The 13,542-nt window shown below is 41.1% G+C and overlaps 1 protein-coding gene across 1 annotated transcript in view; it reads right to left on the reverse strand.

Annotated features, from left to right (window-relative positions):
• Lrpprc (leucine rich pentatricopeptide repeat containing) overlaps nucleotides 1-13,542 on the reverse strand; it is an 86,712-nt gene that overhangs the window by 63,682 nt on the left and 9,488 nt on the right. The window contains exons 2-11 of the mRNA XM_021217727.2: nucleotides 9,309-9,502; nucleotides 8,063-8,185; nucleotides 5,654-5,775; nucleotides 5,490-5,548; nucleotides 4,522-4,608; nucleotides 3,874-4,000; nucleotides 3,487-3,631; nucleotides 2,996-3,141; nucleotides 2,642-2,747; nucleotides 2,436-2,543 (exon numbers count right to left, since the gene is read on the reverse strand). Coding sequence (XP_021073386.1) covers nucleotides 2,436-2,543; nucleotides 2,642-2,747; nucleotides 2,996-3,141; nucleotides 3,487-3,631; nucleotides 3,874-4,000; nucleotides 4,522-4,608; nucleotides 5,490-5,548; nucleotides 5,654-5,775; nucleotides 8,063-8,185; nucleotides 9,309-9,502 — 1,217 coding nt within the window. The remainder of the gene's footprint in view (nucleotides 1-2,435; nucleotides 2,544-2,641; nucleotides 2,748-2,995; nucleotides 3,142-3,486; nucleotides 3,632-3,873; nucleotides 4,001-4,521; nucleotides 4,609-5,489; nucleotides 5,549-5,653; nucleotides 5,776-8,062; nucleotides 8,186-9,308; nucleotides 9,503-13,542) is intronic.

Genomic DNA, 13,542 nt, shown 5'->3' on the forward strand with positions numbered 1-13,542 from the left:
GGACCATGCCCATCCTCTAAGACTACCATGTCTACCATGGCTTCTATGATCAACCAAATATGCTCACTTTATTTGGAGAAAACATCCTTTTTAAAAATAGGGCACCTCTACTACAACTACCACACCCTGACTCTTACTCTCTGGGCTCCCCTGCATGCATCTTCTTTGTTGTGGAGATAGGGTCTCGCTATGTAGCTCTGGCTCACCTGGAACTCACTATAGACCAGGCTGGCTCCAGTCCACTTGTCCCAACATCCAGAGTACTGCTAAAGGTGTGCATCACATGCCTGGCCCAGTCTTTCATATTCTTATTTATGCTAATTATATCAAAGGACATTTGGGTCCTAATTAGGAGCTTTTCCTCTCATTTATGTTTGACCGCTGAAAATGTTATATTCTAAGTAGTGACTTTTCTATTTGTACCACAGAAAAGCATGAAGGACTCAAAAGAATCTTTTGGTGGCTGGTGATGGTGAACTTCCTCCCTCAAATTCAAGAGGAATGCAATCATCCTGTTATTGAAACCTTGGTTCAATTCTACCTGTTTCCTAGGGCTCTTCTCACGCCTTACTAAGCACTCCTGAGCAGCTGCAGTCCCATCGTCCCACCAGTTGAGGCTGGGTGCTGACTGGACAAAGCAGGCTCATTTGGCCAGTGAGAATATCTGATTTCTGGCCTTCCGTGTAGTGATAGAAACTACAGAAAAACATTCGGCCCCGACCGACTGCACAGGACACTTTCCTATCTTCAGGACCTCCAGAAGAGGAGGTCTAAAACGAACAGATGCTTTCTAAAAGTTGAGGGACAACTGACACTTTCTTGAAGTACTGAGTGAGTACCTCTAACTCAGTATAGGCTTCTGTGTTTTTCCAAGTAAAACTCGGATTGATTTAAAAATCTTGTTCCTGAGAATACATCCTTAATATAAAATCTTGTGTCTAATTTCCAAAGGACGACTAGGAATGTAAATGGTCAGTCACTGAACCCCTTTGCCTCTCAGTTCCCTTGATAATAACATGTGAGCTTTCAAAAGCATGCTCAAAATCTCAATCCTGAGATCTGAAGGAAAGACAGATGTAAGATAAGCCCATCTTCCACAAGTTCAGCTCACTCTAGCTAGCTACTAACTGTTAATAACGAAGTACCCAACCCAACTATAGACATTACAATATGGTGCAATCAGAAAACTTACCCGATACACAGACACACAGGTATTTCAAAAATATTTTCCTACTTGTGTAAAGGTAAATAGTATTAGTGTGTCCAAGAGTTTGGCGGAAAGCTGTAAACGTTCTGTGATACAAACTAAAGGGCTGGGCGTGGTGGTGCACGCCTTTAATCCCAGTACTTGGGAGGCAGAGGCAGGTGTATTTCTGAGTGCGAGGCCAGCCTGATCTATAGAGTGAGTTCCAGGACAGCCAGGGCTACACAGAGAAACCCTGTCTGAAAAAAAGAAAAAGAAAAAGAAAAAGAAAAAGAAAAAGAAAAAGAAAAAGAAAAGAAAAGAAAAGAAAAGAAAAGAAAAGAAAAGAAAAGAAAAGACTAAAGGTTGCCTCCTGCTTCTTCAGCACTGGAGGCATACAAAGAGTTAATCAACTCCCATATTGTTTCACAAAGACTTTTCTAAAGAGGATTAGAGACTTCTATAACCAGAAACAATTAGGGAATACTTGTTTCACTATTTCTTCTAACCCAGAAGACGAATATATATTTAAAATAAAATTGCCACATGAAAGTCTGCTAAAAGCACTTTTTTGTTGTTTGTGCGCTGTTTGTCACCCAGTGTCACACTAACAACTCTGCATCTCATTCCACAGCACATTACACTGTGAGATAAAATGAAAAAAGACCATTTCTGTTTCCCCAAGGGGGAGGTACTTCTGTTAAAAGCCTCTTTTATGAGACTATTCTTACTGATTACCAGTAATGCAAACCAAAGAATTAGATACTGTGCTCAAAATTTGATATTTGTTCCATTTTATTCATATCCTATAGACATCCCATGTGTACAGGGAAAAGTACGCTAAATGCCTAAATGTACTTAAGAAGCTAAAAGACTGAGAGTTTCTGTCCTTCAATCAGCAGGCTGTCAGGTCACAAGCACCACTTTACAATAAATACAAGTTTCTGTGCCTTTCCTGCTGCAGTGGCCCACAAAGGGAATGGTACAGAATGGTACAGAGAGCGCACACACTCTCTGCCTTACCAACTCCATCCGATGTAACTTTACTACAGCTAGAGAAACTGTTTACAACTACACTCAACAGCTCAAAAACTGAAGAGATGAACTATGAAATGAAATGAAGGTGGAAAATCCACTTCAGCCTGATTTAACACAGTTCCAATGTCTCAAGAGAGCTCATTCTCAGAGGTGTGCTTTTAAAGAATTCAAACAGACTCTAACTAGTTCTGGCCCCATAAAAGGCAAACCTCACCTTGAACATTTTTTGTTTTCTGATGCCCAGCAAGCAACGGCCAGAAATAGTGAGGTCGGATAGGAAACCCTTCTTCCCTCAAAGCCTCCATCACTGCTTTTGCCAAATCTAAAACAAATAAATAAGTAAAATAAAATCACAGACCCGTCACCAGGCTGGCTCAGAGACACTTCGTAATGTTGGTCTGCACTAAGAGAACACAGCACCTGTCTTATTGGCTTGAAGAGCACAGTGCAGTGTGAACTGCAGGGAGGAGCTGTGCAGCTTGGCGTCCCTCAGCCTCCGACAGTAGTCTATCAGCTTCTCAGGGGGCTATGGAAAAAGACATCGAGTCAACCAATGGGCAGAGCCTCAACGGGCAGAGCCTGACCACCTGACTTTCTGCAACATTCAATTCTTTCGGTAATGAAATCTGAATTTCTCCTTTCTATCCAGAAATCTTCAACATTACAAAGTTTTATGTTCTTTACAATTATTCTAATCTCATGAATTTTCTCCTGTTTTAAAGAGTCACACTTCAGCACTAACCACAAGCTACAAAGTGGAAACGGGCAGAATACCGTATCCATAGTCACACAGTGCCGCAAAAAGAAACTGCCAATATTATTGGAGGTCTCATCCTTGGACAGGGGTAATGCCAATAAAACCTGGAACGCAGTGTCTTCTAACTTCTCAGTGACTAAAAGCAAAATGAGGTTCATTGCATCTGTGAAGAAAACAAAGACATTTGTTGTTACTAAACTGAGCAACCTGTTCAAATTGTAATCAACACTAAAGAAAAAACAGGGCAAGCAACATGGTTCAGCAGAGAAAGACACTACACATGACCTGTGGTACATGCACACCCAAACACACAAATAAACAAAAACATTTACATTTTTAAAGAAAAAAACTCAAGAGCTGCAAACCTCACAAAGATCTAAGTCCCCAAGAGTAACCCTTCCTGCCTGCACCACCAGGGTCCTCACTGTTCCCCTCCCACAGTCCTCACTGTTAGGGAGGACACAGGAAGCCACGTGTAGAAGGCGTGCAGATAAACATTCTTAAATACCTGGAATAGATCTTCTTTCATAGGTAATCTTCTCCAGAATTTCTGAGATATACTGAGGATATCCAGCCTTACTAAAGCTAACAATAACTTGCAAGAAGTCACGGTCCATGAAGTAATGGTCCGACTTCTCCACTTTCTCCAGAATCTAAAGATGGTTTTAACAATCAGAATGAAAAATTAGAAGTATTAATCTAAATAAACGAGACGTAACTGCCCAACCCAATAGTAACTGTTGCATATCAACATCCAACTAAGTTTTCTTGGAACATTTCTCTTCACAAAGAGAAATCTTTAAAACAGACACAAGCTATGTTTTTTGCTTCACATAAAATGTAACACAAGTTCATTTAATGACTTCAACATTGACTTGGAGAGTATAAACCATACCTGCTTAACATGGCCAATGTCACCCCTCTCAGCATGTGCATTCAACAAGGCCAGATATGTGTCTGGCCCAGGCTCAATGCCGGCCTGTTTCATCACTGTGAGAATATTTTCTGCATTTTCCATATCCCTGTAAAGTATTCCAAAGAAAACATAAGATTACTGAATACAATCACTCAGTTTAAAATATGAGGCCCAACCTTATTAAATCAACCCTTTTAAACACGTGGAACTATCCCCAAGTGGGCAAAGACTCATTTAAACTGATTACATACTTCTGGAATACTAGACATTCTCGTAAGTACTTGCAGTATTTACAGGTAACCCCACCCCCTTATGTAAAATTATATAAGCATTAAGAACCCCTCTTAGACTAGGAATGCAAGGACACAGCTTTACCAGACTACTCACGAGAAAAATAAAATACTTCCTAGATCAGTAAACTTCATTATTGAATTACCTCAAATCAAGCCCTATTTTTAACCCTGAGCAATTATAAATTTTGTGTATCAAATTTCAGGGGAAGTCATAAAAATCTTGGTGTGTTCCACCTCACATCAGTGTTTGGAACAGGAGTCGACACGCTGTGAGTTCTCTACAGTAACCTAGGACTTACGCCTGCTGACAACCAAAGCCCAAGTGGGAAGTTACCCAGCTCTCGCATGCCCTGTGATGAGAGCGCTGAACACGGCCTCCGTGATCGGAAGGTCCTTCGCTTTCATAAATCCGAGGATCTTGCTGCAATAGAGACGTTTATCAGAGGTTTACTGTGATTTTTGTATGAACTAGGCTGTAAGTTATTTTTGTTTAGCATAAAAACATGTCCTTGTTAAACAAAAACAAAAACAACAAAGGGAAAGATAATCCCCTTCTCAGGAAATTTTCCTTGAAGTATCAATAACTTGGATACTCTTGTTAAAGCTCCTAGGTAAACCAGGAGTGTGGTGGCCCAGTGATGAGACATTGCCTGGCATGTGTGAGAGACCCTCGGTTCAATCCCTAATGTGGGGCAGGAAGGAACATCAAATAGGCTGTGTATTTCAACCTACGCCTTATTTCTTAAGCTTCAATGTAAAATGGCAATGAATTTTATATAAGCAGAGAAATATTGCAACAATTTTACCTGAATCAGTGGGAAAAAAATCCTACTTTTATAAATGAACACTTTAAAGGGCTGATGAAAGTTCCCTTAGGACGAAGGTTTTTAAAAAGTCAATCCAGCTTTGCATCTTAACAATTTATGCTTCTGTTCTGACCAATTAGATAGCAACTTTTACTTCTTTCCCTTTTATACAATAATATCATTTTACTAAATTCACTACACTGAATTAATTCTGAAATAATTACCTTTATAAAGAAAAATTTTTTTTTAGAAAAGTAGATACATCTTAGGATTTTACAATTTATAAATCTACTTGTATAAACCTCCATTTATAAATGATGAGATAGATAGTCTGTCGGGAAAAGGAGCTTATGGCCAAGCCAGACAAATGAACCCAGAATCCACATGACAGCCAGAGCCAACTCCTGTAAGCTGTGCTCTTGATTCCACACACATAAATACACATAAATACACGAAAAGGGAACTACAAAGTAGCCTGCATTTACAGAATACATACCTGGCACCTTCAATGTCTCCAACATTACAGTAGGCAGCTATCAGCCTCTGGTATGTTACCTGCAATGAAACGGGCTGCTTAACATTTTCATGCATAAACATGGTTTTCTGAAAAACAACAGCAGTGGGTCCGGCTGCTCAGGACCCACAACAGCAGTTACCTACTCGATTCGGCTGGATGTTTGCTCCCTCCATCTTTGCCAGGAAATCAGTAGGTGAAAATTTGTATTCATTTTGAAGATATACTTTAAGTAAAGCATTGTAATGACTGACATCATATACGACACCTATAAATGAAATTTAAATCAACTGTTCAGAAGAGCATTTAACATCGTATCTTAAGTATCACCAAATTCTGCAGACACTAATGGGTGCTTACTTATGAAACAGTACTGTCTTCATATATAAGAACTCACTAACAATACTTCTGTGTTTAAAAGTAACAGGCAGCCTAGAGAGATGGCTTAGCAGTTAAGAGTACTCTCTGCTCTTCCAAAGGTCATGAGTTTGATTCCCAGCAACCACATGGTGGCTCAAAAACATCTATACTTGAATCTGATGCCCTCTTCTGGCATGCAGCTACATACATGCAGATGCACTGAATGAATGAATGAATGAATGAATGAATGAACGCACAAATGAATGAATGGCACAGGCATTCCTATAAAGTGGCCCTTACCATGCTACAGATGAACTGTGACTACAAGCCTTTTATAAAGAAGGACTGTTGGCATTTTGTTTGTTTGTTTATTATTTTTACCAGGTCATGTAAAGCCTTTGCCTCAAGGACCCGCTCCTCCTTCAGCGTGAACACCATTTCAGCCTGTAGCATTATTTAGCCATATTCTAACATCCTTGTCTTCTTCCTATGTGGATACTGCCTATGGTGACATCTGTTAGGACAACCACTCACTCAGTCTGTTCTACACACAGATGACACCACGGCCATCCTACCAGTCTAAGAGTGGTGTCTACTGTTTTGGCAGTGCAGTAGCCTTTGACCAAAGGTCTTCAGTGACATTCACAGCTCTCCTGGGATCTGTGACCTTAGGCAGGCACCACTCTCTTTAGTACTGTAGTGATTTTTTAGTAGGGCATTACAAGGAACGCTGTGTTAGATCCATAACATGATTGTGCAACAAAATTACCACAGAATGTCCTAAAAAATGTATTTTTTAAAGCATCAACACTTATTTAAAAGAAATCAACTCACTGGGCCTGGTGGTGCACGCCTTTAATCCCAGCACTTGGGAGGCAGAGGCAGGCAGATTTCTGTGTTCGAGGCCAGCCTGGTCTACAGAGTGAGTTCCAGGACAGCCAGGGCTACACAGAAAAACCCTGTCTCGAAAAAAAAAAAAGAAAGAAAGAAAATCAACTCAAGGGGTGGGAAAGGCGGCTCACACAGGGTGGACGGCTTTAGACTTATCACATTGAATCAGCTTCCTTCTGCTCTTCAGTCACTTAAAAATCAGGAATGAATACCAGTTATCTAGTGGGCTTTGAATTAGTCTTTAATATTCAAAATTTTAGTTTTGGATATTTTTTTAAGACTACGTAGATTAGACTGTCCTCAAATTTATAGAATGCTGCCTGCCTCTGTCTCCCAAGTGTTGGGATTAAGGACATGTACCACTATAACCCAGCTGGTTCAAAATTTAAAAAAAAGACATTTAGCCAGGCATGGTGGCAAAGTTTAGTCCCAACACTGAAGGTAACCATCCTCTGAGAGCAAGATCCGTGTTAGCTCTGAAAGCAAGATCCATGTTAGCCAGAATAACTTAGCAGAAGCCTGTCTCAACAGAGCAGCAGCAAAACCAGAATGTACTGGGTAAAAATTATATGTGATGTTTGTCACTTTTCAGACCAGAAATATTTCAATATAGTGGATACACATACACAGGGAAAGGCACTCATTGTGGATGATGGTACACTGTGTATGCTGCTCAACATCTTCATTTGATATTAATATGTGCAGATTGATGCGATTCTATCACAGAAGCTCCATAATGTCTAGATCTGACCCCAGTGAGCATTCTGCTATCTAAGGAGCTACAGCAGAGCCCTCTTGTGTGAGTCACCTCCTGGGAGCTGAGCTCTAACAATGCTTTGGGACTGTGGGGTGAGTTACACAGTTACAACCACATCCCAGTGCCTGTTTTCTTCACTTATCAAAATTCTTTTTTTTTTAGATGTATTTATTTGTGTATGTGAGTACAGTGTTGCTATCTTCCGACATACCAGAAGAGGGCATTGGATCCCATTACAGATGGTTGTGAGCCACCCATGTGGTTGCTGGGAATTGAACTCAGGACCTCTGGAAGAGCAGTCAGTGCTCTTAACCCCTGAGCCATCTCTCCAGCCCCACTTATCAAAATTCTAATTCATGATATGAAAACTACTTTATTCTTAATGCCCCTAGATGTCACTAAACTCGCCAAATAAACATATTGCAAAAAAGTATTGAATCAAGAAGTCATGATAAAATAAGTTTATAATACTTATGCGAAGAACACTTACGGTGGAACAGAAAAAAAATATACCTACACCTTACGTCACACACTAAAACAATCATACCTAACTGCTGAAGTTTTTCCCAGATCTTATGAGCAAACTCTGTCCTCTCCGCGAGACTCAGTTCGGGCAGGAGTGAGCCACAGCTGCGCAGCAGAAGCAGGGCTTGATTGCTCCCTGGGTTACCTGTGCAGAAACAGTTCATGGGATCATGGTGACAGCCCCAATACTATGGAGGCAAACAGCAAAGCGTAATCTGAAACTTATAAACAATTTGAACATCCTCAGGCTTTTCAAAGAGATCAAGAAAAATATCCCTTAATTATCCACAGCCTCCTGGCTCAAAGACAAGACAGTATACTAACACCACCCAATCCACAACACTGGTAAATATTACAACTTAAAATTGTAATAGTAGTCTGCTTTAAGAAGCCTAAGGTTACAACACTTACACAATCTGTAAAACTAATACAGACAAAGAGAAGTAAATTTTTAAGCATGCTTGCTACATGTTCAAGGCTAAGCTTCTCAGTGTCTTATGACAATGACAGAAAGCCAAGACTCATCATTATCAAACTTAAGTTCATCTCCATGTCCCCCAAAACAACTTTAAGATGAAACAAAAATAAACACGTATGGTATAATTCCATCCACAAGTACCTAAGGGGGCAGAAAATACACTGGTGGGTACCTAGGACTGGAAAGGATAAAAGGGGCTGGGGAGGGTGCCCATGGAGAGTAGTGACAGCTCTGAGTAGATGGGAGGTTCTGGTCCTTCAGTGCACGTGATTGTAACTGTCATAGAATATCTGCTCCATACAGAATGGACCCCACAAACAGACTCTGGGAGTTTATAGAATCTTCTTTAAATGCACACAAAATTGTACGTGTTAGTCCACTCGCCTTTGTAGCTGTGATGGGAGAGGGAAAGCCTGGGAATAAAGGGCCTGCAGCTCCTGTCAGAGCTACCTGTTCAACGGTGACTGGTGTCTATCAGTCTTCACTGCGCTCACCTTAGGAGAAGCTGACACCACAAGGAAAGAAGAGAAACCCTGGTGCCTCCCACCTCAGCTTACCGCTGCAAGCAACCCTAGAAGCCAGGGGGATCAAATGGATGTTTCTATTTGCTGACTCTGAACTTAACTCTAAACAAGCTATTTTTATGTTACTTCGAACTCTGCCTGGATGAACTGGAAGGACAGCAGGATCAGAGTCACAGTTGACGCTTAATGTCAGATAATGCTCTTCCCAGTGAGCTTCCAGGCGCTCTTTAAAAACTTCAACTTCCTGCAGAGAAACTCTCAAATACCTGAGCGACACGTGCTCTCAAAGACTTTCTGCAGGAGCCCCTTCGTAATCCGGCCTGTTCTCCGGACAGAATTATCCAGTCTCATCAGAGCCCAGTCAAACTGACTGCCACTCTTTCTCACAGGAGCAGGCTCCTCTTGAAGGTCCCTTTTTTCAGCAACAATGGCATACAATCTGGCTTGGCTCAGTAGCTCTCTGTAAAATGAAATACAATTAACAATAAACTAAGTAAAATAAACTGTTATCTACACAGGACATCACTTGTGTCATGTTACCAAGTTCTGACAGTCACTAAATACTAAAACTGCAATGCAATAGAAGTCTACACTGGCAACAAATCTCTCTCTCTCTCTCTCTCCCCCACCCCAAACAAACACACACACACACACACACACACACACACACACACACACACACACACACACACACAAAACCAGTGCTTCTGAGTGGACTGATAACCTTCAACCTGAAGTCATTTCAAACTAACAAGCTAAAATGATGTTTCCTTACTAAAGGAAAGAGAAGCAGGCCGTAACAAGCTCTTCACACTTGGGTGAATGAGACACAAGGCCAAGGTAGACTCCAAACTCTCAAACTACCTTCAGGTTTTTTTCTGGGCATAAGCTTATTATGACCGTAACTAGGTTACACCATTATGGCTGTAACTAGGTTACGTCATTATGAACGAGGCGTGCCTGCTTTCACGGCTCTGTGTCTGTCAACACACTGTTTGAATGCTTCCCTCACTCTTTAAAGTAGTAACCATCAAAAGTAAATACTAAATACTAAATTCACTCTGAGCTTAAATATTACTTTTAAAGATGTCATAAGAGCTTAGCTAAGATCATAATAATAATGTTTCTACAGAATAAACTATCTTTTATTTTTTATTTTTTGAAACAGGGTCTCATTTAGTCCAGGCTGGCCTGGAACTTCCAATAGAACCAACAATAACTTTGAACTTCTATTTTTCCTGCTTTTACCTCTGCTGGGACAGCAGGCCTGAGACACAGGTTATTATTCAGTGCAGGGATGGGGTCCACGTTAATCAAGCACCCTACAATCTGAGCTACCGATATCTCTAGAAGAAGCAACTCTCTTAAATCAATATTTTGATAGTGGAGTCTAATATACATTTTAATGTTCTAAAACATGCTACCAGTGGTATTCTATGCTATAGGAATAAATGCTATACTTGATTTACAAATGTCAAATCTAAAAAATAATCCTTACATGTAAAGAATACTGTCATACATAAATCTTTGATTTTTAAAGGCTTTCTGTAAATTCAGTATCTTACTTTTTAACATATGCAATTCTTGGGGATCTACTCCAAATATCTTATTTTTAGCTGCCACTAAGTTATACTACATATTATGCCTAAAACTATTAAGTCAAGAAATACTTTCAGGGGCTGGTGAGATGGCTCAGAGGGTAAGAGCACTGACTGCTCTTCCAAAGGTCCTGAGTTCAAATCCCAGCAACCACATGGTGGCTCACAACCATCCACAATGAGATCCGATGCCCTCTTCTGGTGTGTCTGCAGACAGCTACAGTGTACTTACATATAACGATAAATAAATCTTTAAAAAAAGAAAAGAAAAGAAAAGAAAAGAAAAGAAGAAAGAAATACTTTCAGGATAACCATTGTCTGGCTTTTAGACCTTTTTACCAGTCAGTGGTGAGCTAAGTGCCCAAGGCAGCGACGGAGCATGTGTTTAGCAAAAGGCCCTAGGTTTTTTTCCTCACTGTCCCCAAAATCTCTGTTTTCCTACATCATAAATTGACTGTGTATGTGAAGTTGCATCAAAAGCTCTGTCACTTATAAAACAGTCTATAACTGATACTGGAGTAGAAATTATACCAGTCTCTGGACAAATCACAACTACCTGACCATCACATATACAGAAATAAATCAGAAACTACGGTGCCAGGGAGGGGAGGGGGGGAGGGGGACTAGGGATATTACCAAATAAGGTGATATCCTCAGCACATGCACGTGTGTGTGGACAGCTGTTTGTTAAGTAAGGAGAATTACTTAAATGATATGTTATCATCCACAAACCAGAGAAGATGCATATTTCCCCCTATTTATCAAAAGTCTCAATAGTTGTTACTGTAATAATCATCAAAAACTATTGATAACTCACGTGCAATAATTCATATAATGCAGAACTTTTTGAGCAGTAGAGGTGAACTTGCTAACTTCTATACAACTCAAATCAGATGACTATTAAAGAGCACACACAAGCATTTTTTTACACCCTGACCATTTCCCCATTCCCCTCCCTCCTCTCCTCCTAGTTCCTGCCTCTTACATAGACCTGCCCCATCACTCCTCCTCTGTTCTCTTCAGAAAAGGGCAGGCTGGATATTAACCAGCCTCTGGCATATCATGCAGTGAGACTAGGCACTTCCTCTCCTACTAAGGCTAGAGAAGGCAACACAGCAGGGAAAAGGGTCCCAAAGGCAGGTGACAGAGGCAGAGACAGCTCCTGCTCCCACTGTTAGGTGTCTCAAGCTACTCAACTGTGACGTGTGTGGAGAGTCAAGGTCAGTCCCATGCAGGCTCCCTGGTTGGCAGTTTAGTCTCTGTGAGGTACAACATTTTTTTAATGGAGCTTTAAATACTAGTATACATTATCATCGATGACAACAACATAGTCCAGAATTTATTTTTTCCATTAATTTCCTTGTACAAGGCTGGTGACTAAGCCAGAGTTCCCCATATACAAAGCAAACACTGTCCTAACCTGAACTACAGACAGAACTGACTTTTAAGTCAGCTCTGGCTTAGAAGGAAACAGGAGCTTCACATGATAAGCAATGGGCACTCTGTCACAGAAAGGACAGGGACATACTCATGGTTGGCCAAGCTGGGTCCACACAGTTAGGAGCCCAGCACTCAGGCCTGCTCGAGCTGATGCATCCTGCCTCTAAATTCTAAAGCTCCAACTGATGCAACCACAGAAGGAGAATATATCAGCACATGCAACTACCAACGGTAACAGCTTCCTCACGGTTTAAGGTGAACATATTCCAGCTACCCATGCATTTTCTCCAGTAAAATCTGGTATTTTATACTTTTGTTGTTGCTGTCTTTTTTGTTAATAATGGTGTGGTAGAGTATCCATATTTTGAAATACATGAATGTATATATATATACCAGAGGATAAACTTGAACCACTTAATCATTTCTAAGCCTACATCATTTTTTTAAGAATAATTTTGAGAAAAGCACTGCTCACACACAGACACCTTCTCTCCAGTCTCCCTACCAACCGGGCCACCCTAGTGTCCTGCATTAACTGGTATCTCTTTCCTGGCTAGTTTTATACCAACTTGACACAAGCAAGAGTCATCATAGAGGAGGGAGCCTCAATTTAAAAGATGCCTCTATACAGATCTGGCTGCAGGCAAGTCGTTAGCACATGTTAATTAGTGATCAATGGGGGAGGGTCCAGCCCCTCATGGGCTATAAGAAAGCAGGCTGAGCATGCCACCAAGAGAAAGCCAGTAAGCAGCACCCCTCCAAGACCTCTGCATCACCTGCTGCCTCCAGGTCCCTGCCCTGTGTGTGCTCCTGTCCTGACTTCCTTAAGTGATACAGTGATGAGAAAGTGGGAGCCACATAAAACCCTTCATCCCCAGTTGCTTTTGGTCACGGTGCTTCACTGCAGCATAGAAACCCTAAGACCCCATAGCTGGTGCTGGTGCTGGCAGTCATGCTCACTCTGGGATGGATGCTCACACTGATGGGCCCATGTGATGCCTACAAATACAGTATGTAGCCACTGTTGGAGGACCCTACAAAATGATATCACTGAGCCTGTGTCCCACTCCATCGTCCTGGGCTTCCTCCTAAATGTATGGCAAATGCAGATCATTCTACGCTTCCAGTTTGTCTTTTCCAGACTGTCATCCAACTGCACAGAAACGCGCAGCCATTTCAGAATGGCTCCATCTTGTAAGAACAGCTCATGTCCCTCCACACCTATTCACATATGGTAGGTAGTTCATTTCTTTATGAATGCATATTACTTCATAGTGTGGGTAAGCTTACTTTATCCACTTACCTACTGAAGACTATCCTGGTTTTTGCCCATTTTGAATAAAGCTGATATACATATCTGTTTTTTGTTTTTTTGTTTTTTTTGGTTTTTTAGGTTTTTCGAGACAGGGTTTCTCTGTGTAGCTCTGGCTGTCCTGGAACTCACTCTGTAGACCAGGCTGGC

The sequence above is a fragment of the Mus pahari genome, chromosome 18, assembly GCF_900095145.1.
Source record: "Mus pahari chromosome 18, PAHARI_EIJ_v1.1, whole genome shotgun sequence".
Lineage (NCBI taxonomy): Eukaryota > Metazoa > Chordata > Mammalia > Rodentia > Muridae > Mus > Mus pahari.